The sequence below is a fragment of the Chlamydotis macqueenii genome, chromosome 14 (assembly GCF_036417535.1).
Source record: "Chlamydotis macqueenii isolate bChlMac1 chromosome 14, bChlMac1.mat, whole genome shotgun sequence".
Taxonomy (NCBI): Eukaryota; Metazoa; Chordata; class Aves; order Otidiformes; family Otididae; genus Chlamydotis; species Chlamydotis macqueenii.
In genome coordinates this window covers 16,175,692-16,202,065 of record NC_141569.1, presented here as the reverse complement: position 1 = coordinate 16,202,065, position 26,374 = coordinate 16,175,692, and the positions used below count along the sequence as shown (strand labels likewise).

At 45.1% G+C, this 26,374-nt stretch overlaps 2 protein-coding genes across 2 annotated transcripts in view; both read right to left on the bottom strand.

The window, feature by feature from the left end:
* The window catches only part of KLHL3 (kelch like family member 3), a 49,624-nt gene extending 40,833 nt beyond the window's left edge, over positions 1-8,791 (bottom strand). The window contains exons 1-2 of the mRNA XM_086758786.1: positions 8,658-8,791; positions 1,684-1,800 (exon numbers count right to left, since the gene is read on the bottom strand). Coding sequence (XP_086614912.1) covers positions 1,684-1,800; positions 8,658-8,671 — 131 coding nt within the window. The 5' untranslated portion in view covers positions 8,672-8,791. The remainder of the gene's footprint in view (positions 1-1,683; positions 1,801-8,657) is intronic.
* Positions 8,792-18,853: 10,062 nt separating this feature from the next.
* On the bottom strand, positions 18,854-21,793 carry HNRNPA0 (heterogeneous nuclear ribonucleoprotein A0). The gene has a single exon (XM_086759079.1). It carries the CDS (start codon positions 21,448-21,450, stop codon positions 20,515-20,517), a length of 936 nt encoding a protein of 311 aa, XP_086615205.1. The 5' UTR covers positions 21,451-21,793; the 3' UTR covers positions 18,854-20,514.
* Positions 21,794-26,374: the final 4,581 nt, after the last annotated feature.

The following is a 26,374-nucleotide window of genomic DNA, read 5'->3' as shown; positions in this document are numbered from 1 at the left end:
TGTAAAAGGTGCTCTGCTCAATTCCTCTTTGGACTATAGTTATCTGAAGTACCATTCATGAAATTAATTTTGTCTACATTTGAAAGCTAAAAACTTAAAGTGAGCAACACATAGCAAATAGGTGAAAGGCTAAGCAAGACTTTTATAGACCCCCTGAATGAGATTTCTAGATGCATTTGAATGCAGGCACTATTATTCAAGGTGGCTATTAACGCTGACTGTTGACAGCTTACCAGATTGCGAGCTCAAGGCACGTACAATAGACATGGGAACTGTATATTCCAGAACAGCAGCAGGAGCTGACAAAAAGGAGTGTCCAGAAGGAGGAAACATCAAACAGGTGCTTAAGGGCAGCTTTCCATCTTCTATACTTTAACACTTAAGTAGCCCACAAGATTTAGCTAACTACAGGCACTAAGAAACATTGTCAGTCTCCAGCTATTCCCACTGTGCTTCAATTAACAAAGGAATAATAGCACAATAGATTTCTGAATATAGCTGCACAACACTCTATTTTCAGATCCTTTGCTTTCAGTACAGAGAAAGGACTAGAGGGATGTCAATTAAAAAAACCATACATGGCTTCATGCAATTGTTACAAGGGAAGGATATGTCCATTTTCTGTTCTTATGCAACTAAGAAACACTGTCAGACATCCATGGAAAGAGACACTTCTAATCCTTCTCCACACCAGAGAAGGTGTATATTGGGAAGCCGGTTAATTCACAGGAGAGTTGATCATTACAGCATCTTTTGAGTACTTTGAGTGTGCAGACGACTAAAGGGTGTTACCTGCTGTCATCACACCATCTGGATAGCAAGCGATCACATGCATTCACGTGTATGACATGTACCTTCCAGAGGAATTACTTTAAAAATTAGGTTTCTAAGTCTGTATTTGAATGGCAAAAAACTCAAACGAACTACTCAGAGAAATGCTCGCTGAACTTCTATCTGGTTCATGAGGTAACAACCACCAAGAAACAATTCTGGTTTAACCACTGCCACCACATTGCTGATGTGATGACAGCTGTTCTTGAGGACTGTATTCACTGTTTTTTTTTTTTCAGCCTCCATTCTCCCTGTGCCCACGCAGCTGTGTAGAGACCAAGGCGTTCTCTTTTAACCAATATCAGGATTTTTAAATGTGCAAGCAGAGAGCTGACATTCTTCCTGAGTTGTTACTTTTTTTCACCCCCTACTTTGGAGTGCTAAGCCCAGACCGAGCAATGCTGCTAGCTAAAGAGAATAAGAACAGTACATTAATAATCTTTGGTCTGTAATTATGTGTAGGTGTCAATGTCTGTAATGTTCTATTATTGGTTTTCAGATCATTAGCTCGGTTAAGAACATAGTTTACAGCTTACTTTGCTGTAAGTAATGGAAAAGACTAAATGAGTTATCATCTGTAAATGAAGGTTATAGCTCAGATAAAGTTTTTGAGCCATAGCTGCCTTCCTTCTCCTGGCAAGACAGAGGTCTGAGATTGGGAAGAGCAACCCATCACAAAAGGGCTATATTTTAGCTGTCTCTTCCTACTTGCTTATTAATTCCCTACACAAAACCGTTAGCTGTGACAAAGATGGCACAGATTTTTTTTTTTAAGTCTCCCAAAAGCCTTTCTGTTCCAATCAGCACATTTCTGGTAAACCAGAGAGGGTGCCCATTAAGTCAAAAGCGTACCTCCGTAATTCATTCATGACCTTGAATGCCTTTCTCATGTGAGAGGGGTTGACTGTCACTGTGCGCTGGTCCTTTTCATCTTCAGCTGCCTCAGAGGATCGGGAACTCTGCTTAATGCTAAAAACAAGGGCAAAGAAGGAATAGAAACCTTGATTCAATGAAACTTGAAAAAACAAGTATTATAAAACTGCAGCACAGGGTATTACGCAAGAGTTACTTGCATGTTTGTTAGTTGGCTCATGTTCACCTTATGAAGAGCATCACAAAATGCAGCTACCTCTGCATGGATGCTGAAAGCCAACCCAGTCCACATTTCAGTCAGCAAGGAAGAAAAGGAAAAAGTGCCAAATCCTCGAGGACAAAGCCCAGCCTTACAGGCTTCAGGCCAGGAAAGCAGTGTAAGTCGAAATTCAAGCAGAACATAATTGCTTCACTGAATAGAAATAGACTTCAGCACTGGGAACTACAAGAGTACCATGGATACTTTAACATCCATACAGAGAAAGAGATGTTTAATCTTCATTGTCCCATCTGAAAAACGCAAGCATTCAATAGATGACTTGTATCTTCTTCCACAGAGGCAAGTAGAAAAGGACTATTAAAACTCCCTGCACAGCTTCCAAAGCATTAGCTTCACAGAGGCCACCTCCCATTTCCATTTTAGAAACAGGTCTATTTAGTGCCACTGAAATGTAAAGAAAGAATTATTAAACCACACTTTCCTACCAGAACCACCAGCTCTATAGGTAACGTCAAACCAGATGCACCCGGTTCCGTGCTGTGTTTAACCAGGCCAACAGGTGCCTAAGGCACTTACGCGTCCTCATTGCTTTGTTGGGAGCACTGGCTCTTTATACAGAATTGACGTGGGGTCAATATCTCTACCTCCCTGATCTGAAATTGTGTGAAGTCACTCGGAGCTAAAGGTTTCCATCCATGAAAAACAATTATTCACAATTTACAACCCCTTGACAGTGTGAAGCCCTTGCAGAACTTTACACCCTCCCCATTGCCTGCTCCTGACCGGTGGCTGTTACTGGCACCATGTCCCTTGACACCACATGAAGCTCTTTGCCCCCCCAGCTGTCCTCGGTGGGCTGCCTTGTCCTTCTTCTAGAAACAAGATGCTGAGTAGCAGCCAAGCTGCACGCAGCTCGAATACACGCCTGCATACTGAGCGGCCTCCAGCTTTGTGCCAGACAAAGGTTAATGCCAAACACCAGCCAAGTCCAATTCTTTCACTTTGCTGAGCAAGTGAAATATTTTCAGTCACAAGTGAAGCCGCAAGGCTGAGCACAACATCACTCAGCACATGTCCCAAACGAGGGAAACACTTCCCAGACTGCGTTACAGTCGTCATCTGATCAGCTTAGTATGGCTGGATTAAAAGAAAAAAAACAAAAAAAATCAGAAAGAAGAGTACCTCTTGATCAATGTTCAGTATTCAAGGGACTGGTACCAGGCAACAACACAAACAGCTTTTCTGTCCCGAAAGAAAGCTGGACTCGCTTGGTGCCACACGTACCGCCAGCAGTGTTCACGGGCACGGAGCAGCGGCGGCACTCGGCTCTTCCGCAGGTCTGCACGCCCCAGTGAAGGAGTCTCCTTGCTTCAGGGACACGGCCAAATTCAGCTAAGCCTCAGTGCTGTGTCTATCAAAAGTCCCGGTTGAAATCTTAGGCCAAGTGAAGTCTGACCACAGCTTTAAACAACTCTGTATAAACCCTTGCTCCTTAAACAGCTAAGCCTGTCCTTGTGGCACACCAGAGCCAAAGAGTGAGAAATGAGGCGCTGGAAGTGCAAGTGACTTCACTGAGGTTTCAGTCTCCAAAGCCAACACACATACAGGAAGCAAACAAAGCAAACAAAAAAAGAAAGAAAAAGGAAAAAAAAATAAAGTGAAACTGAAAGGTGGCGGCAGAGACAGCTGTACCCATCGCTCCCAGGGCAGGACAGCTGGACCGTCGTGGGACGCTGCTTCGGTCATCGTCAAAGACAGACCTCACGGGATCCAAAATCAAGCGATGCACACAAAAATCAGGGGGCTGCTCTGATAAGAAAAAGCATGCTGCTGAGATTTATTTGTTAGCACTCCAGTGCCAGAGACCAAGGATTCATTATTTTCAAACTTTTCCACCGGCAAAAGACACAGATCAAAGGACATGGCGAGTTTCACTGAACACCAAAGTAAATGTCAGATCAACAAACCTTCATAAAGCCTCAACGCCACCAACATTTGTCTGTGTATTTTAAAAGCAGAAGCCTTGCTTCAGAATTTCTGAAAAAGATCAATCTGTTCTTCCTAAAAAGCATGAAAAGTAACTTTTTTAGAAGCATCCTAAAAGACACCCTCAGCTTTATTAGCAGGGGTGGATTTCACATTTTGCCAAAGGCTCACCATAAGAAAATACTGCAGACTGTCTGTTTAATAACTTATTTCAAATAAACCAAGATATGCTATTTAAAGTTTTTCCAAATGACTCATAAAAAAACACATTTGAAAAAATTAATGGCCAAGAGCCTTTAACTCATCTTTGAGACTGACTCAGCTTCCACAGGACTGTGTTCCGGTAATGGACAGAGGATTATTTTATCTGGGAGAAAGATTTCACACTCCCATGCACGGCGCTCTCAGAGATCACCGACACATTTCCAACGTAAAAATGCAAGAACCTAAATCCTCCAAGCAAATGTCACCTGCCACAAAGCAAAAGCTGCCCCTGAGAAGACCAAACCAGTGCACAGCATAGCCCTTTTCTGAGGTTTTTTTTCCCCCACAACGCTAAGAATTGTTACACTAATATTATTACACTGTTGTTATATTAACAGAGCAAAGCAAAGAAGCAATTTGTTCTATTCCTGGACTATCCAAGGCCGAGCACAGAATGAATGGACAAATTATTTAATTTCCCTGGGCCAGATGAACATCCTCAATAGGGACACAGCAGGATTCTCCTAAAATAAGCAAAGAGGCTTTTAGTTCCAGAGAGCGCCAACCCCACCACCACCTCCTGCACCGCCTTTCAACACTGTCCCCAAGTAGAGCAAGTGAACCCTGACTTGAGAGTCCTCAGTTAAGCCAGCGAAGCTAATCACAACCCCTCCTCTCCAAGACCCGCTAGCAAGGCTCGGCCCAAGCCGCCCGTGGGCTCGCAGCACGGCCGTGCACCAACAGAAAGGTATTTTAAAATCCCTAACTCATAGCTCCGCCGCCTGCATGTATCAACTATAAAGTTGGGTTGCCTTAGTTACCAGCAGTAATTACAGATGTCTTTGTAGATTACGTGAAAGAATAAAAGCCCTCCTTAGAGCTAAACTGTCCCCTGGCAAGATTATTGCCAAGCGCAGAGCTGGTAAACCCCAGGAACAAAAAATCTCTGCTCTGCCAAAACCAATTCCACCATCAGTTTTACTGGCGCCAGGAGTTCACCCTAAAGGAGGAGCAGATCTCAAATAAAGTCTCCTTCGGAGCAGAGAAGGATGAGCTTCTGCTCATGTTTCTGGGAGAAGTCACCAGGCTCAGCTCCTAGCCCACATCTGGGCTCCACGAAGGTCCCTCTCCATCAGGCTCACACTGGAGATACGATGGGACTCCAGACAAGACCAGTCCAGCCCAGCCTCATTCTGCCTCATTCTGTTGTGCAACACTGGGAGGGTCTCTGGGAGCTGCTCTCATCTCCTCCCTGCACACCCCAGGCCAAGGTCTGCTCTCCTTGGTTGTCCCCTAACGCCACGGAGCTTCAGCCCCACAAGGCTGGCCAAAGAGTCAACCACACTCAACAACCTGCCCTCCCGCAGCGTGGGCAATCCAGCACCTCCGCAGGCACTTCATATCCTTATCTTGACTTAAAAGTGGGATGCTAACTGTAAATTCTCCAATCCTACGGAGCTTCTCTGTGGAATACATTACAGTCATCACGGTAGAATGTTAATCTTCAGTTTCTGAGAGGTTTGACATAGCTCTGATCTAAAAATTCGGTAGGTGCCCAATAGCAGTTACTAGTGTTCAAAACTTAAACGCCTCTACTAAGATAAATTGGAGACCAAATTATTAATTTAGTCTTAGCAAAATCATTTTACCTTAAGTAATTCTCTGTTTAGAATCAATAGCCAAAATCATGGTGCAAATACATTATGGCTAATAGTTTTATTCCTCAAGTCAGGCAGACACAGTAAGAAAAAGATGTCAGTGTAATGGCATATTTATAAAAATTTCAGCTTCTGAATTTGTCTTTAGGTATATATAAAGAGTAAAAAAATGTGACTGAGATGAATTTTGAGAGGATTTCTGAGAAACATTATCATTAAAATACATAGGAGGAAGCATAATGGAAAGGAATTTTTTTTAATAGCAATATTATTTTCCTGTTTTGTTGAATTTTATCAGTTCCTACACCATCATGGAGACATTAGTTTAGAAAAAAAACCACACAATTGGTATACAACAGATTCCCCAAAGGATAGTCATATCAAAGGAGACCTCAGGGGAAAAGCAGACTTCAGGAACTACTGAGAAGAAAAGTCTTTGCTGACAGTAATGGAAATAACACAAAACAACTCAAACACGACAATGTCATTTGCTTTCTAAGGCAAATATTGTATTTCTCAAACAAATACTATGAAGAGACTACCCCCACTCAAAGATAAAATGGCAAGCATTTTAATTCTTTACCCCAAAAAATTAACATTCCAGGGTTTTTTTTTCAAACACATCTTGCAAATTCAGAAGCAAAGCACCACGCTCGGTGATACAGCCTTATGTAATTTCTCGATAAAATGAAAGTCCCTATCAACACAGCAAAAGAAAGTCAGGATTCTGAAATAATTTACTGCCAACTGTGGATGTTTCAGGTTGGATCCCCCTTGCCCCTGGCTGCTTCTGCCCGCATGCAAGGCACGGGCACATGATACCGCTGAACAACTCGGATGTGCAAGGTATCAGGATATTTGAGTCCGGGCAGGCTTGGGACCGGAGTCAGAGGTGATGCGAGCACCACTAACATCTTCCTCACCAACTACAAAAATGGAAAAAGCAGTAACATTAAAAACTAGGGGGAATTCTGCAGTCATAAAAGTCACAGGGCGTGAAATTTGAGGCCTAATCTGCACAACACAGATCTGACTTGAAATGCGGGGCAAAAGTACAAAAAATAGGAACACAACCAGCCCAGGGTGCTCGCCCACCAAGGTCATTTGTCAACACCTCCTTCCAGGACTTGCTCAGAGCAGGCAGAGCAGATCGGCACAGTCCCACACGACGTGTCCTTTCGAACTAGAAAAAAGCAGGTGAATATTTCCAGCTTTCCTTGCCAAGAGTCAAACCCCGCATTGTTACTGCCCGCAACCAGTTCAGAACCACCTTCTTCTTCCCGAAAACTAGAAATACAAAGAGCAATTTGGGTAATCATTCCTCACTTCCAGAGGCAGAGAACATGCTGATGGGGACAGTCTTTCACAGCCTAAAAACAGATGGTCTGGAAAAAAGGATGAGGCAAAACAGTCCAGGTGCTTTCCTGGTGACTTATTCACCACTGTGTCCCCAGCAAAAGGTCTTGAGTCAAAATGAGACCGTTGCTGGTAACCATAAAAAAAGTAATCAGTAATAGTGCCAAGGATGATCCCAGTCCAGGGTACAAAAACATCTCCGCTCCACTTCCTCAAAACACCAGGCTTATTTATACATATAAAGAAAAAAAAAAGAAAGAAAAAAAACCCATTCCATGGGCTACCATCTAGCATGACAATGTAAGATTTCAAGGCATTTGAAATTAATTAATATCTGGATCAGTATCCAGAGGTGGCCATTCAGGCCCTTGTGGGGAGCAGAAGCCCTACAATGTAATTTAAATAAAGATGTGCCAGGCTGAACGTTTTGGTTTGCACACTAAATACAAAGAATTGCAACCCTTGAGCCACACAAGGGTCAAAAGCTGCCCTTCGGAGCTGGGGAAGCAATTCCTACGAGTGTTTTCCCTCAACAGTGGGAAAATTTCCAGAATTTGAGGGGCTGACCCCAGCTTAATTTTCCAATGTATCATATTTAAAGAAAACTTCTGTCAAGCCCTGACGGCCAGCACCACCAGTGGGTCGAGCCCCTTCTCCGTTCCCCCACTCCCTGCAAGGTCACCAGCACAAAAGGAAGCACTCAGCATATCCTGTTGTTAAAAAAAATACCACAAAATCAACAAAAAACAGCTTAATGTTTAGTTTGAAGCAGTACAAGTGAGCTTCTGGCGTGTGACAGGAGCCTCCAGAGAGGGAGGAACGAAGGCAGAGCAGAAACACCGCCCGTCTCTCCAGCATCTACGAAGTCCCCACGCAGCAATAATCGCTTTTTACGTGTTCAGTGGCCATTAGGTCGGCTCTGGGAGCACTTCTGAACACAGGTTTTAGAGCAAAATAGCCACCTTGCAGGAAATAAAGTGTACACGGCCCAGGGAAACCCGCGACCCCTCCTGCCCGCCCCGACACCCGCGCCATGCACGGCTCCCACGTACTCCACAGACATTACCGATTTTCGTTCCTTACTCAAAAAAAAAAAAAAAAAGCATCAGATATCAGTGGGTAGGGGGCAAGGCAGACACAAGCCCGGCGGTTCGCTGGCACTTCGTGCCGAGGGAGCGACCCTCCCCTGCTCCACCAGCGATTTCAGCCAGCACGCAGCGCAGCGGCCTCCCGCACCCCGTTATCCCTGTCTTCACAGCATCCCACGGAAAACCCCACGGGGGTCCCAAGGCTTGGGTACGCGGGGCGAAGCAGCCCGTCACCATGACACGGCAACATCTAAGAACGCGGCAGAAGGGATTTTTTGCAAGCGGGCACGAACGGGGAGCAGGGGATCCCCGCAAGCCGCGTCCCGCATGCCAGGGCGAGCTCCCCGGGGGACCGGCATCCCCACCCCGCATGCCCCCGGACGGACGCTGCCCCCCCACCCAAACCGGAGCGGACACAAAGGGCCGGGCGGCGGCACCCACCTCTCCTCCTCCATGGCGCGGCGCGGCGGGGCCGGGGCAGGCTCAGCTCCCCGGGCCCGGCATGGCTGCCAGCGGCCGCCCCCGCCCCCGGAGCCGCTTCCTGCGGGAGCGGAGCGCTGCGTCCCCGCCGCACCGACTACTGCCGCCGCCGCAGCCCGCGCCGCCTCCTCCTCCGCCTCCTCCTCCTCGCTGCCTCCTCCCCCGGCGAGCTTGCGATCGTCTCCGAGCAACGGCAGCTGCGGAGGGCGGCCCCGGGCCCGGCCGCCGCCCCCGGGCTCCCCGAGGAACCAAAGGGGTGCAGGGACCGCCCCGAGCCGTCCCAAGGCGGGGAGCGGCTCTCGTCCCCCCAGCATCCACCTCCCCCTCGGCCGCCGATCTTCGCCCTTGTTTCTGTGCCGGTGCCCCAGCTTACAAAAATCTTGCTGCCCTTCTGTGGAATCTATCAGGCCAAAAACATGCTGCATAGGCAGAACGAGTCCTTCCAAACTGCAGGTGGTATTCAGCCTGAAGCACTGGACTAAATAACATTTGCCATTTTCCAATTGATACAAACGCAGCGACTTTTACGTATTAAAAGATTTTTCTCAATCTTATTCTGCAACAATGAGGCCGAAGTAGAGGCTACTAAAGACAAGAAACATTTGCTTTCTTCATTACTCTTCCATTCACAAAATGTTCTTGTGCAAGGGAAAGAGATAAGTAAAAGTATTGACAGATTTCTTTTGCAAGATGCCATTCCATCTCTTTTGTAAATAAAACTACCTCAGCCTTCTACATTTCTCCTCAAAGCACGTCCTCAGCCTAGGTTTCATACATATTTTAAAATGTATCAGCAATGATGATTGAACAGATGCGACTGCAACTTCACATAAGGATTTCAAAAGCTTGTTGAGAATCTTAACACGTCAGCACCTCCATTCTTCAGATAAGAAACTTCACACACCTGGAAGTTAAAGGGCTTTGATAAAGTCTCATGGGGATGGAGAGTCAGGGTCTTGCTGTTTAAACACCATTTGTCAGCCTCCCCATAAACAGAAGAAATACAGATAAAGCCACAAAGTCCTCATACAGGATTCGGGCAAAACTCCTGCATTTTCCCTTTGAGAATCCTGTTAAACTATCCGTTTAAGACATCTAGACCCTCAAGTACTTCCTCAGTGTCCATTCGGTCTTACACTCTTGATGTACAGCACACAAAACCAGAAGACACAGGAGTTCAAACACAGAGAAAAACTATACTAAAAATAGCAGAATTTACCTAGAAAATGACAGCTAGAGCTTGTTTCCACTGAGTGAGTCCCTCAGTAATCATAAAAAGCCCAGCTACAAGAGCAGGTCCTGAAATGGCTGGAAAGACATTCACCTGAATATTTTCATTAACACATAGTTTCTAAATAACAACACTTCAGTCAACCTGGGAACCAGGCACCTAGGTTGAAGCAAACCAGCAATGCCTTCATACATGCTTTGTCCCACCAGATTCTACAAACATCAACAGCAACCAGGGAAAGGTAAATCCCTGTGACAGACAGGAGCAAATCGGTGAATAGTCCTTGCTGGAAAGGGAGGAGAGCATGTTCCAGTAATCAGAGATTATCTTTATGGCAGCCTTGCAAAATAACCGTGACTGGGTAACAACACCTAGATGAAAATTTCTTGCTTGTTTTTAAGTGCAAAGATTGATATCTTGAAAAAACAGCCAGTTAAAAAAAATAAGTAACACCTGATGGGTGGAATTTTTCCAGCCTCCTTCAAAAATTCCTAGTCCTGAGTAGTTCTAAATTCCTCTTACAACTAACCTACCTTCAATCACTGTCAACCATATAACCGAAGATCAGAGTAGAAAAGCCCACAGAACACCCATTCCAGCCAGTGCCACATCCCTTGGCCCACCAAAACCTTTCCAGATACCTCTGACAATCTTTGGACCTGCAATGAAAGACCAGACGTCCCAACGCTAACCTGTTTCCAGGTACATACCAATATACAGGTTCCAGAGATCCATATCACAAATAATTTGCTATCTTTAGCAGCTCTCTTTTTCAGTTGCATAATCCCCTCCACCAAATTACTAATCAGCTTAAAAACTATAGCTTCTGCATTGGAGAGCTGTGAAAGGTGTACATAAAGCACTGCATTCAGAGAAGCTTCCAAGGCTGCATCTTCTCAGCCTAAGTTATTTTTCATTCTGCCCAAGCACTACTAGAATTTAGAGCACGCCATATTGCTTTCACGTAAAAAAACCAAAACAGCAGCTAAAATTCAGCTATTACAGCAACTCACAGGAATCCAAGTTAGCACAAGGCTCAAAAGGAAGCTCTAGGAGACCTTCTAGGTAGGCACCTTCCCACAGCTGGAATTGGTGATCTTTTGGCAGCTGAAGCGTAAGAGGTAAGAGACTCCCACCAAAGCACTTCTTGCTGAAGCATGCGATTTGCAGACCATCCAGCCCCAGCACTCTCCCCACACCAGGATCCCGCTCGCCAGGCAGAGATGCTGCAGAAGCCTCCAGCATGTCCAGCCTCCGGGACTGTTGCCCTCTGCTGGTAAATGTCCCACTTTCACACTCCCGTCTGCCGCAGGCCAGCAAAATTGTGGTTTATGAAACATGTTTTCCTTAAAGGATCACCATTAACATAATCACCTCACATAAATCACCATTGCTATAAAAATAGTGGGTTTACTCCAACAGTGCCATCACAACATCACCACCTTTAGAACAACCTGGCCATCTTCACCCCCAGGTTGTGATTTCTGGGGCATAAGCCAACCTGTTGCTCACCCTACACAGCAGTAACCGATCAGCTGAAAACGTTCTTCCTGCTCCTCCTCTTACTCTTTCCTGTAGCACTGGCAATCGATGTCACCCGCAGTCAGCTATGTCAGAAGCACAGACTTCCTGCCCTGTAGTCGTGTTACATATTTATCAGAAACTTGCTGGAAGATTTTCAGTAGATTTCATGGTTTAGAATTGAGCGCTCAAAAGGGAAAATTAGCATTCAGGAAGAAAGCTGTAAAAACAACTGCTGTGGGCACTGCAAGAAAGGCAAAAGCCAGTAGTCAGATGCCTAAATACTACCAAGGCCCTCTGCCTCATGAGTCTTTAGTTTTGACTCCCATTTCTGCTACAGGCTGAACACATGAACTTGAGCAAAAGTTTAGGCTATGGTCCAAAACGTGGGATTTTTTAAAAAAAAAATTTTGCTTAAGTGTTAACATATCCTTTTAACATGACTCTTCATCTTTATAATAGATCCCTTAATGCTTCCACTACCACCTTCTGTAATAAGGGGAAACTACCCATATGCTTCATAAAGACCTTGTATGCCTTAATTAATATTTGTATATGGTAACTCAGACCCCAGCATAAACAAACCTATTCTTATTCAGGATCTCCCCACCCCAACCCAAGTTTCTTTACTGTTACTCCTTGTACGCTCACTGCCTCGCCCTCTTCTTGAAATTTTTTAAAACATTTCATTTTTTTTCTTTGCAAAAGCAAAAAGAAACCCACTCCACCACCCTAGTCCTGTAACACAACATGCTGCAGCATTAACACCAATGGGTAAATCACACAGCTGCCACACATGAAGATTTAGGCAAGACTGTTTCTGCAGGCACGTGATTTTACCTGAACAGAAAAAGCTGTCTTAAGCGCTTAGCACATCATCCTGGCAGACAACAGATTGTCCTTCACTATGCTGTTTGGCATTTTCTGGGCAAACATTTCTTTCTGCTCAATCTCCATAGCATATTCAGAGTGGGAACTGCATGTCAGGGGCTCAGCTCGGGTTTCTGTTCACTTACTGGACTTTTGCGGTGTGCTTTTCAGGGCTCAGCTTTCCCATCCTCTCTCTCCACGCCGAAGTGCACCCTGTGAGGGAGAAAGATCACACACTTTGAGAAGGCATTAGAGAGCATGTGGCACCAGCTTGTTGCAAAAGTTTTTGGCCTAGAGCAGCACTAGGAATAAAACAAGCCCAGCTTTTCTTTCCCAAGGCGCTGTTTCTCAGCTCCCTCTCAGCTGACGCCCCAGTGTACACAAAACAAGAGCTCCCCATTGCCACCAGCTACACACAAACCCAAGGCAACATTTCCAAAACACAAGGGGTGCTGATTCATCACCAAGCTCATGCCTCAAAGATTTAAAAAAAAAAAAAAAAAAAAAAATTAAAACATTGATACCACAGAATGGAAGCCCAGGTACTAGCTGGTGCCAAGTGAGTAAGAGAAGACTCTAATAAATTATGTCATTACAGGAAAAAAATAATTTGCCTCCATTTAAAATTGCAAAAAATAATGGACAGGTGGGCCCAAAGGGAAAGAGGCACAGCAATTCGCACCAGGTTACTTACTGCAAAAGCCTGAAACCCCCTCTTGTGCTCCCAGAGATCTCTCTTTTTCAGGAGGATACATCTCTGTGAAAACAACAGTAGAAAGCTAGCATTACTTCTCTTGCAGAAGGCACTTTGGTAAACAGCCTAGGCAAGAGGCATTAGCAATTACAACTACAACCAACCTGCTGCCCAGTAGCGATCTCAGGAGGAGAAGCCCTGAACTTGCAAATCAACAGGACTCAAGAGAGCTCTCTCCAGTAAAATGAGCATCATTATTCCAGCAGTGATGGAAAGAAAACAACTAAATAAGCCCAAATAAATAAGCCATGCAGTGAAGGACTTGGGTTGAATTTGTTACTCAGCAAACTTAAGTCGCTAAAACCTGAAAAGGTACTAGGTAAGTACACAGAAAGAATTGGGAAGTTAGCACCAGAAATCTTTCACAACTCTGCAACCCAGCCAGGGAGCAAGCAGTGAGCCCAAAACCAGAGGACATCCCTTTTGAGGATGGAGGGGACCTAGAGGATGAAGTAGGAGTAAACCACTTCAAAACACAGCTGGTAGAACCGTGCTTTATACAACAGCAAGGTAAGCAGAGTCTCCCCCCAGCGCCATGCCCTGCCCACGTTGGTCTAATTTGTTCATCAGGGTGTGCGGTTAGTGTTAGTATGTGTTAGTATGCAGTAAAAACAAGATTATTATCTACAGAAAAAAAGAACAAGTGAAACCAGCATGAACCTCCAGTCCCAAATACTACTTGTGCATTTTATCCAGCATTGCTTTAAGCCAAGTCTACGCTGGAAATAGAGACCGGACTCCTGGACTTTCTTCTTCCCAATCAGTGCCTGCAGTGACTCAACTCATGCTTCCTTCCTCCACGATTCTGTGGAAAGCAAAGTTTCTTAGAGATTAGAAAAAGTCCACTGTAAAACCATAGAAAGCAACAAAAGTTACAGAAATGACAGAAGAGACTGAGATTATATTCATCTTTTATATTGACTAGATTACAGACTAACAGCATATTATCAGATGTGTAGCTTTGCATGACTTTCAATTCAAAACAGTATTCCCAGTGAGGACAGTGCTTCTGTGAGACAAACTAGGTGGCAAGTGCATGCTATAAAGCAGCATTCCAACAACTGAAGTATTTTCAGATTCGTCAGCTCACTCCGCTTCGAAGGAATTTTTCTGCAATGCTCATCAGTGATTTGTACTTTGATCGTAGTGAGCAAATGCGCATCTTGACACATTTCCAGCCAGAAATGTAATCCCTTTCTAACTTGGCATCCATTCCTTACTGCATTACACATGAGAGGAGATATTTATAGTAATTTAATGAATGTAATATGTATCAAAATTATACATAGCTCTACACACTGTAGTTCATTTTTGGTTTCTGGGTTTTTTTTTGGGGGGAAGAGCTGTTCTTTCCAAATCTGTATATTTTCCATTTGTGAAAGCATTCAGGAATGAAACTGTATGCACCAGAATAAGGGAGTTAATATCCAGATGCCTCAGACAGATGGCATTATTAGTCTGACTGGGCTTGACATCTAGTTTTCAAAGTTAAGGAGCTTTGGTTACTTGGATGGCTGACAATCTGAGAATAGCCAGTGCTCTAAGCTTGATGCTTCCTATAATAGCAACGGACAATACTAAAGCTCTGCCTAACAGACTTTTAGCAAAAAGCAGTTACACCAAGATCAACTGCACTGAGAAAACACTTAAGAAAACGCTGATGCAAGTTTTAGTTTAGGACTCCTACTGGCAAAGGCTGAACCAAGGACAGAGCACAGTACTTGAATTTTATTTTTTATGCCATTTCTTTTTTTTTTTTTTTTGCTAGAGTCTAGACCATTTTTTTAACTGTTCAGTCTATTCAGTAGACAGGAGAACTACAGGAAATACAAGCACCTGAAGAATGTCTCTGTTCTGCAAACTACAGCTTCTTTACAGCTCTTGCTCTTTCAGTGTTCCTACTACCCATTTTCCGAGACGGGTTAGATATTTTTGAACGGAATATAGATACGATTAAACAATCTTAGAACCATATGAACAAGAGATATAGTCACTTTTGAACTGATACATTTCCTCCCCTATATATATACACACACACACAGAGAAATCAAGGAGAGTTCTGGGAGCAGGAAAGGCAAAAAGACCAGGATTTGCCAGAGGAATATCAAGGAGAAAAGCACCCAACTCCATCAGCCCCTTTACAATTTCTAGTATACAGGTAAATTACAGAAAATTCATAGATAAAGATATATAGCAGAAAGCCTTTCATCTTCTTATAAGAAATGCACATCTGACACCCATCAATAGTAGTGTTTACATTACAGTACAAAGAAGCACTCATTAAAGGTAAGTGGAAGTAGAGGTAATGTGTGTGTGTGTGTATACAGGCACACACCAGAAATAATAGAGTAGTAATACTTCCATAGGAGACATAAAAAAAGCCCATCAACAAAAGCAAACAGTGCTTGCTCAGGCTGGCTCAAAGCTCCTTACAATGTGCTTGCTTTCAAAATACATTTTAAAGTGAAGCAGGGATGTAATTGTTTTATTCATTTAAGAAAATAAAAAAAAGCAGAAAACTCATCTTCAAGGGATGCATACACCAGATCACAGGATCAGTTATGCAAAAAATACTAAATAACCCATTGTTTTGTTAACTACACCTCTGGATAAGGTGAAAGACTGAAATTTTTGGGGTTACACTTTCAATCACCTAATACTAATCCAAGGTAGTACATACAGACACATAGTTTGAAAAAACATACTGGAAATGCCTTCTTCCTATTAAAAAAGCATAGAAAGCCAAGGTCTGTTAACAGCGTATACCACATAAATGCGGTACAAACTGTTGGTTACATGATAAACACTAATCCATAACAGCTACTACAGGACAAGCAATCCTTTTCAAAAGGCTTGGATAAACTACTGTCTATTAGAAGACCAATCATCTCACGGACTGTAGGAGCAAAATCCCGTTCTCACAAAATGTACCACAGTTCTGTCTACTGCACGTGTATCATAAGGGTGTCCTTAAGTTTTAGTTTTTTAGAGATTAATTAACAACTTAAACCAAACTTCTGCATTTTAGAAAGAATACTCTGGGGTACACAGAAAAAAGAAGCTGCTCTATTTTCAGACTTGAATGAGATGGGGTCCTCAGCACCACTCAGGCTCAGACCCTTTCCAGAGCAATAGGAATGCCATTATATCGCGACAATAGCATCAGCTGACAGAGCAGGATGATCAACCAGTATTCCGACCTATCCACTTAGGTCTTGCAGCGCTAAACGAAAGCAAAATTTGCTTGGTGGGGGGGGAAGAACACCATAAAGCATTTGAGAACCTTAAATTACATTTTTAAGCATCTTAAATATTTCGGCTTCACTGCTTGTTAAGCATGTATGCACCAAGTATCCCATAGAGCTCAAGCACAAGTCCCGGCAGCGCCCCGCTGCGCACACCGCTGGCCTCCCAGCCAGTCAGCACTCCTGTAAGCAGAGCTGGGAATCCCAGAGCTCGTGCTGCAGCTGCACTGCTTGCAAGTACTTCAAGACATAACGCAAACCCGAAAGCTTGCTCAGTTTCGGAGGGTAAAGATTGTGCCTGCAGGGCACGGCGCAGCTTTTATTTTCCAAGTCTGTCACAGCTATAATACAGCCCATGACACACAGATTTATTGTGGTCAAAGCTGCTCCAGCTGTTCTAAACTACCTTTTCATCACCTAATGTGACATTAAACAAGGGAGAGGTACCTCCACTAACTCGTGCAAGTATCATTACATATACAGGTGTTTAGCACGTTTCTTTTTAATGCAGTAGTCATCAGTATTATAAAAGTGTATGTTAGGCTAATTTTACTAGCCGAACAAAACTCACAAGGCACACAAGAACCAGGATCGAGAACATGAATATCCATCCCCATTAAAAAACTGCGCACGTATCACAACACACAGAGCAATACCGTGATATTTTAGTATATGAAAAGCTTTGTTTTGGGGAATATTTTGTTCATGCAGATTACAAAAATAGAAAGAACACCTGTGTTTTAAGAAAACTACTGCACTTTTATTATTAAATGCTGAAAGTAAACTAATTGCTCTCAGTTCCTGTTTCTCACAGGTGAAATCAACACAATCCAGCATTCATTCCTGAACAGAAGGGCATCAAATTACCGAGATGACTTCAGACACGTATACTTCAGAACCAAGCTACAAACTAAGGAACAGCAAACTGAAGTTACTTTATTGCTATCTCCACGCCCCATCCTAGAGGGACTGCACAGTCAAACCTCTTTATTTACATGCCAGCTATATATTTCATTTCATCTTAGTTCTTCTTGGACACCTCTATGCGGACAAATTCACCCAGGGGTCAAAAAATTACTAAGTATCATTAAATACATAAGCAAAGCTTTCGCAACAAATCTAGACTGTTTACTAGGAACAGGTTTACATTCAAAGAATCTTTACGCCTTTAATGCTATCCAATACAGATTTGCATCTCTCTCTATATTCTATGGCAAGTCCTAGCATTATCACCCCTTATTAAATAAATATGGCAAGTCCGAGCGACTCAAGACACTCACCACAGAACACCGTTAAAGAGATGACAACTTTTTGAAAGAGAAATTAGGTAGCATACTCTCTACTATAGATGCAGTTCCTGGGATCTACTTTTTATTCTAGAAGACATTAATCCTACAAGAGGACTATTATGTACAGATAATCAAACAGCATGTTTCAGTACAAGAGTTGTCAAAAATCAAGCTATAGCTTGGCAAAACTGGCAGATTTCACACACAGATTTCACACTTTTTAAGATCTACTTGTTTCTAGTATCAACATATTCCTTCATGGCACATAACATGTGAAAATACCATAAAGCTACAGTTGGTACACAAATCTTTACCTTCCCAAGTCAAGTGACAAGCCACATCTCAGAAGTGAATTTAACGACTTCTTTCAAAACCAGGCTGCCCCTTGATAAGGTTAAGGCAACTCACCATTGCGAGAGACTAACTCATATGCCCAAACTAACACAAGACCTAGAGCTCAGTAGTTATTTCAGCGACAAAAAGGAAAGCTGTGCGTCAAGTTTAGTTTGAGGATGACTGTCCAACACAGTTTTAAAGTGCAAAGGTAAAGTAAAAAAACTTCAAGCCCAGAGAACTGAAATAAAAGCCAACCACCTGAGGCTGCTCGCCAAGGAGAGCTAGTACTTGCAGTGTTTTACAAATATTTCCCTGAAGTTACCTGCACTTTAAACAACAGAACAGTGACAATGGTTCACAACAGAGGCTAACAAGCTTTTGAGGCAAAAAAAAATTACAACAGAATTGCAAATACCAAGTTCCTTGGAATCTATTTATAAAAGCTAAGCCAAAGAGAACCAGTTTCACTGTAAAAGCCATAAATCATCACAATCTAGAGGAAACTCAGCTCTTAAGTTTAAATCCTGATACCAAAAGGTTGTCCTGTTTATTTAAGCGTATATAGGTAAGTAAGCTGATGCCAGTTTTACTCCTAATAGCAACAAAAAGAGTCATTTCAACTAAAACCAGCATCAGGCTAAACTGACACCAAAGACTGGCAATACCTTGAAATTTCATGCAAAATCATTCAGCCCAGAAGCACAAAGCCCTAGACATTTACTTTCCACTGGAATCAGTGGTAATTATATACCTAGTATCTTGCATATCTGAAGCAAAGCAAAAGTCAGCTTTTAAGAGGCAGTCCCATAAAGCATCAGCATTAGAGACTAAGTGCTTAGAAACCTGAAGTCAAAGTAACTTGTACATTTTAAATCCATGCCCCGTATCATACATACTCTCACTCAAGCATATAAGGAATTCAAATCTTTATTTGATATCCATAAACCCATAAACGTTGCTATTCTATATTTCTATGCAGGAAGGCAGTTTTCCCCTAAAACATTATGCTTTTTAATAAACAACAAACTTTAATTCTATTGCGTGAAAGGGCTACAAATATACATTTGTTTTTCAAGCAGACTACACAGGTATTTTTGCTTTACATCTGGCACCTATGTTACTGGTACACTTAGCTGGCTCATTTATCACAGCACTTTGCCCACGTAGTTTAGATTATCACTTTTTGAAATATGGGCAATTGCAATTATTAAAAAGAAAAAAAAGAATACGTGCTGAGGCAAGTATTGCAAATCCATTCCTTTTTTCCAGTCAGTACTCATGGAGCCTATTATTATTCACATGCAGATGTCATTGCACTCTACACCAGTCATCTAGTGGCATAAAATAACTTTCAGAAGTCTAGTACAATTGTTAGCAAACCCATTTTACTTCTGCCGTAAGGAAGCCTGCAGCACGGGGGCTGCCGTCCTGTCGGTAGATGGTGCTGCGAGAGATTCTCAGGGAACTTTAACGAAGGACAATAGTTCAGAGTGAAAAGTCTGTTAACCCGGTACTATAAAAACAAGGATGCGTTTAATAGAAGGGGTAAATGTCGACCCTTTCCTGGAAGGAATCATACACAGACAAACCGATAAAAGGACTTGAAACTAAGCAATCAGAAACTCTAAACATTTTATATGAAGGAAGCACATGCTTAACACAAACTATTTCTTCAAAACTACACAGTACATACGTTGATGGAAAAGTCCTATAGAAAAAAATTGACCAACCATGTCAGCACGTCAAACTGCCTAGTACAAGATGGTGGATGCACACAAACTACCTAAGTGAGAACGAATATTTAAAAAACAGACCACATCCACGGATTAGTACTTCAAAAATTTCTCTGTCGAGCATTTGAAAACCAATAAATCCACTAGAGGGGTAGCAAAAAAGTCAGTTAGGACCTTTACCGGCAATAAAATATTTACTCCAAGTACACAGAGATTTTAAAACAGGGGAACACTTGCTTCAAACCTAGAAAAGCCTTAAAACCGTACGGAATGGATCCTAGGAAAAAAAATTAGACATGTAAAGGTCAATGAACACAATGATTTATTTAAAAAATAAAAAACGTAAAAACGATTTTTTCCTCCTTTACAGAAATGTTAATTTCAGTCATGGGATCCGAGTAGATTTTGTAGAAAAAAACGTAGTAGCCAGGTATCGAGTCCTTACAACAAAGGAAATTCCCCCGTACCCCTCCCCAGTTTTTACTCCAGATCAGCAAGACACTTCCCACCCCGTACCCCCAAAAAACCAAATTAAAACAAGACATTTTTCGTTGCTAGTATAAAAACGACCAAGGTCCAAGTAATAATAAAAAAATAGAGTCCATCAATGACTGTAACACAAAGTATGTGTATGTGGGGCCCAGTCCATCTTCAGAGAGAAAGAAGTGGCACAGGCAGCAGAGGCGACCCCCAGGCGGCATTTAGGAACTGCTCCCACAGCAGGGAGGCATTTAAAAGGAGCTGCCCTTCGGCGAATGAGGGGAGAAACCATTTAGAAGTTGCCCCGTATCAAAGGGAGGGCTCTCCACGCCACCCCCAATGGGTATGGGCGCTCCAGCTCAGAAAGAGCCGCCCCCGTAGCCTCCCCCACCATAGCCTCCTCTGTACGGTCCACTGTTACTGCGGCCCCCCCAGTTGCCGCCCCCTCCTCCACCTCCTCCGCCGCTCTTCATGGGGCCGTAGGAGGACTGGTGCTGGCTGTAGCTGCCGAACCCGCCGTACCCGTTGCCGTAGTCGCCGCCTCCCCCTCCGCCGCCGCCTCCGTAGGAGCCGCTGCCATACGAGCCGTAACCGCCGCCGCCTCCTCCACCGTAGCCGCCGTAGCTATTGTAACCGCCGCCTCCTTTGGAAAGGCCGTTGTGATCCCGGTTGCCGGATCCGCCGCCGCCCCGACCCCTTCCTCCTCCTCTGCCTCCCCGGGATGGCCTGGAAGAGCCGCCGCCGCCCCCGCCCGACTGGATGTCCTCCTTGGGCACGGCCTTCTTCACCTCCACGCGGTGGCCCTGGATCGGGTGGAACTTGACCACGGCCGCCTTGTCGGCGGCGTCGTGGTTCTGGAAATAGACGAAGCCGAAGCCGCGCTTCTTCCCGCTCTGTTTGTCGGCGATGATCTCGGCCTTCTCTACGGGGCCGAACTGGCTGAAATGCTGCACCAGGTCCCCTTCGCCTACGTCCCCTTTGAGGCCGCCCACAAAGAGCTTCTTCACCTTAGCGTGGGCCCCCGGTTTGGCCGAGTCCTCCCGGGACACAGCCCGCTTCAGCTCCACCGCGTTCCCGTCCACGGCGTGGGGGGAGGCGGCCATGGCGGCGTCAGCCTCCTCCACCGCCGAATAGGTGACGAATCCGAAGCAGCGGGAGCGCTTGGTCTGCGGGTTGAGCACCACCACGCAGTCGGTGAGAGTACCGTAGGCCGCGAAGTGCTCCCGCAGTCCGGCCTCCGTGGTCTGCACGTTCAGGCCGCCGATGAACAACTTGCATAGCTGCGAGTTCTCCATGCTGCCGCCGGTGCCGGGGCTGCGCCTGGGCTTGGCGCCGAGACTCCTCCTCCTGTTGGGGGGCAGCTCTGAAGGTTTTTTCCCCCCCTTCTCCGTTTTGCCGCTTTTTCCCCCCTCGCTTGTTGCGAACAGCGCGACCTCACGGCTGCGGCAGCCGCCGGCGATAGCTCCCTCGGCCTAGCCTGGCCCAACGCCTTCGCTTCGCCTCACCTGACCAGCAGAAGAGACGGGGCGTCCCGGCTGCCGCCGCTCCCGCAGTAAAGGGGGGTGAGGGGGTGGGGGAAAACACAGGCACGCACAAAATGGCGGCCGGTACTTCTCAAGAGCTCGGCCGGCGACTGGTGCCCACACAAAGGGGACGCTGGGAGCCCCGCCCTCCCGGTCGCTGCCGCGCACGCCCCCCGCGCCGGTGCAGCCAATGAGAGCGCGCCGCCGGAGCCGTCTGCGACTCACCTTTAGGGGCGGGGCTCCTGCCGCGATCGACCAGCGCGGCGACTAATCGGAGGGCGCGACCTCCGCCGCGCGCCGGCAAAAGGCCGGGGGTCCGCCGCTGACAGACGCCGCGAGCAGCCAATAGAGTTGCGCTATAACGGCCGGCGATGCGGGGCACACTCCGCGCGCTGAGAGAAGGGAAGGGGGCGGAGCCGGCCCGGGCTGCGCCAATGCGTCAAGGCAGCGGCCGTCAGCCAATCGGCTTCCTCCGGCCCGGCCGCGCGCTTTCTCCCCGGCGGCCCCGCCCCGCGGGCGGAGGGGCCGCGGGCGGCTCGCGCGGGAGCGTTTGAAACGTTGACCGTTAGGCGGCCCCGCCGCGCGCCCCCCGCCCCGCCATTGTTCCCGGCCCGAGGGGCGCGGGCGGAGGTCGGGGCCGGGGCCGCCGTCCCCTCACGGCTCGGCCTCGCCGGGGTTACCCGCTGACCGAAAGCCGGCACGGGCCCGGCAGGCCTGCCTTGACTGTAGCTGTGTTCCGTTCCCCACCTCTGCCAGCCCCTTCCTTCCCCGGCCGTAGGGCACCACTCCCAGTGCATTCATACTCCTGAGGGGCAGCGACTCCCCTCTTCGGGGCATTTCCGCATCCTGTCCCTGTCTGCTCGCTATTAGCGTTAGCTGGATCTTCCCTCATTCGTGTCCTTTCCCCTTTCCAGCATGCTCCCAACTACCCCATCTGTTCTCTCAGGCAGCTGCTTTCTCTCCTTTCCTGCTCCTGTTTCCTCCCCCGTTTCCCAGCCCTCTTTCCAACCCTGTCACTGCCTCCTCTTCTCACCCTTAAATCTCTCCGTAGCTCTAAAAATGAGGTATTGCCATAGAGAAATAATTAGAGCTGCGCAAGGGTGGGCAAGGCCTGTGAAATGACTAACAGTGAGATGCATTTCTTTTTTTTTTTTTTTTCACTTTTATAGTACCTTAAGCATTGTCAGCTTGAAGACTGCAGCACTATTTTTAACATACTGAATTTTTCATCAGGAACAGGATATTTTTTTTCAGTCTTACACCCACTAGGGTTTATGTTGGAAATTATCTAGGAGCTAAGAATGATTTTTTTTGTGGGGAAATTTTCTTTCCTTGAAGGTGAGAAACGTCAGTTCAGATTTCACTGGGCACATTAGCACCTGCACCACACGGTTTCTGAAACTTGTTAACTTAGTCCTCCTCACAGATACTTGTCTAGTTATTTCTAAAACCTTCAGTGAAGGCAATTTCACAACCTCTTCAGGCCGCGTCTTCCCTTATTTGTTATTTCCACAAAGATACAATGGTTTCAGTTTAGGCATTGAGACAATCTTTGAGAAATAACCACATAATCAAATATATTAAAGTGAGCGCAAACCTCAAGAACTTGTGCAGTGTTAAACCATCTGTTTGTAGAGTACTCAGCCCACTCTCCCTCTTTGTTAAGTGAATGTACACGCTAACATACCGTGGGCTCTTCCCAGAGGATAACACTCCTCCTCTGTTTGGGCACCTCTCCCTGTTTGCTCTGTTCCTTGTTTTCTGTTGCTTCGCTTTTCCTGGCACTAGATCCTGAAAAGCAGGTCTGTCTTGTCTCATCTATGCCAATAATTCCACAGATAATTCCATAGATGTTTTCCAAAAAAATTTAGGACACTGTTCCCTGTGAAAGGGTCATATTAGCAGAGGCTGAGTGTATTATTTCTAAGCATCACAGTATTCTTCAGAGCTGCACCTCCAAAGAAACTGTTTGACCTGCAAAAATCTTCCTTGAAGTCCTTTATGTAATACTTGGTTTATATCCCAGTTCTTGGCTTTCAAAAACCTATCTGTGCTGTTTTATTCTCCACACCATTCAAGAACACTGGCACCAGACCTCACAGTCACAAGTCACCTTACCCTCCCTGAGTCACAGGTGGAAAATCTAGATCACTGTACTGGAAATCAGAGGTTTGGGAGACTGGGTTAAGAAAAGATGACTATGAGACCACCCGGTTTCCAGCACGATATTATCCTGAATCCCTTGTCAGAGATGTTACCAGTCCCTTGCTCAGGGAGAAGAGTACAAGTCTTCCCTCCAATACCAAACCTGGGAGCCTTTATAAAGCTGTATACTGAATATTCTGACCCTCTTGACCTGGTGATTACAGTTTTATATCAGGCGCCGTATCAGGATGGAGTTGCACAGTTGTCTGAACTGATCTGCGCTGGGGTTGCTGCGGTCCAGCCCTCCAGCCGTGACATCCTGCCTTTCCCATGTGCCAGCCCTGACGCTTGTGCAAACACACAGCGATCCGCTAAAGAGAACCGAGACAGCCAAAAATAATTTTATCGTGAAAAAGCGCTTGGTTTTTAGCTGCCTCAGCTTTCTGAAACAGTTTGTTGCATGATCCCGTGAGGGCTGGTGCTGGCACGAGGGAGGAAGAACTGCAACATCCCCCTGATTTCGATCAACCGCAGTGGAAACGCGCCCTTGGAGACTCGCAGATACAAGCCTAACGCTGACTGCACTGGAAGGTGATTCTGTGCTGGAACTCTGACTCTTCCTTATTCCTCTTCGCATGGTGTCAACTCTGGAGATTAACACTGAACGTGAAATTCTGGCCTCATTTCAGTCAGTGGGCCAAGTTTTCATGCTTTAGTCTCAAAGGCTATGATTATCATTAACCAGTAAAATTAATACTTGCAATATAGTAATCTGATTTTTCTTAAACTGCATTTTTTCCTGCTATAGCCAAGTCTGTTAAGAGTAACTTATTAATCTGACAGGAATATTATATGTCTATGTTTGACAACCACTTACAGAGAGAGCCGTCACGTGTTCAGATCCACTTATCTCAATGCACGAACAGACACAATCATTTTACCTAGTTTTAGAATAGAGAATATGCCCATAATGTCACTGAAATATTTGTGGTTTTAAAATAAACACACATATCCTAGTCTTTGAAAAGAAAAGCTTCTTGTCAGAGGCTGTGTGCAAGCTCCACACAATTGCAGGAAATACAAAAATATATTTTGCCTACCACTTATTGTAAAAACTGTGTGGCCCTTCCCAAGATAAATTAATATCTGTTTCATGTAGAAAATAACCCATGAGAGCTTTAAAGACCCTTAATAATTTACAGTGAAAAGGAAGAAAAATTAAGAGGAGCTAATTATGGCTTCAATGGATAACGAAGAAAACAGAACGCTTGTTTACAGCTCACTTTCTCTCCCTGAAAGCAAGACAGACAAGCAGGCCAAGTAAGAGATCGAAGAAAGAAGTCACTACTTTTTTCAGCAGGAGAAGGCGATGAGGGTCTTTAAGATGCGAGCAAATCAGTGGGCAAACTCAGTCACTGACACAACTGAAGTACAGCCCAACTGCTTCCTCTTCATTTGCACTTCTGACTGATAGATTAACGAAAGGAAAACACCTTTAAAATATATACACCCATCTCTTGCAGATAGAAATGTCTCCTCTGATACTAGAGAAAGGCCAGGCTCCACTTGACCTGGTCTCCTCCCGTCCACCGTCCTTTCCCAACTGCCATGTACGTGACCTTGTGTAGTTTGTGTATTCGCTCAAAAGCATGTTCTCAGAGTTCAGTCCCCACACTGAAAGGGCTGAGCGCACTGCAAATGTACGTGTGCCCAGACACGTGCCACCAGGTTCCGGTGAAGCAGGGAAGCCCAGACAACTAAACATCTGTTTCTCCTGCGTGTCCCACAGACCGTCGTACCTCCCAGGTCATCTGAGCCACGGCGGAGACTCCCATCAGATCTCTCCAATTCCTGTCGGATTCATGCCTAGTGAGGATCCCGTCACCCGACCAGTGCATCAGGTCACTTGTTACAGACATTCCTATGTGCTAAGTGCTCCTGAAACGTGCGGGAGGGAAAAACCCTCCAGCTGCGTGAGCCGCTGCAAACGTGAGACACACAGGTACCGCAGCACCATCAGCACAGAGCCAAAGCACGAGTCTCACACGTGTGTGCGAGACGTGACAAGTCTGCCAAAACAGACGACACTCCAACAGCTACAGTAGGTAGCCCCGCCGTATTTTTAAACTACTTTTAACGGTGTACAAGTAAATGCATAACATCATCTCCTGTATTTGAAAGGCAAACACCATTACAAAGAAATACATACTCTTCCCCTTCTGACAGGGCAGTCTCGGAGTTGTTTCAATTCCGATAGCAACCTATAGAATAAAAGTTCATTGTGTAAGCAGTTTAAGTTTCTAACACAGGTAAAATCCTCACCTGTATCATCACCTAAAGAAAATGCATTTCTCAAACCAGAGGCACTGGCCAAGTATGCACTGTGTTAAATGTCTTCATGTGATATTTTAGTTAGTGTATTAAAAGGAAGAGAAAAAAATCCATTGTTTTAATGCATAAAACATTCCAGTTATTCCCGTAGACCGCATACTACCTAGAGTCCACAGGAGGGCATCACTGCTTAAAAGATCGTAAAACAGAGCGATTTGAA

Excerpts from the sequence above, each read along its gene's own strand:
- HNRNPA0 (XM_086759079.1), bottom strand. The coding sequence starts at position 21,450 with ATGGAGAACTCGCAGCTATGCAAGTTGTTCATCGGCGGCCTGAACGTG.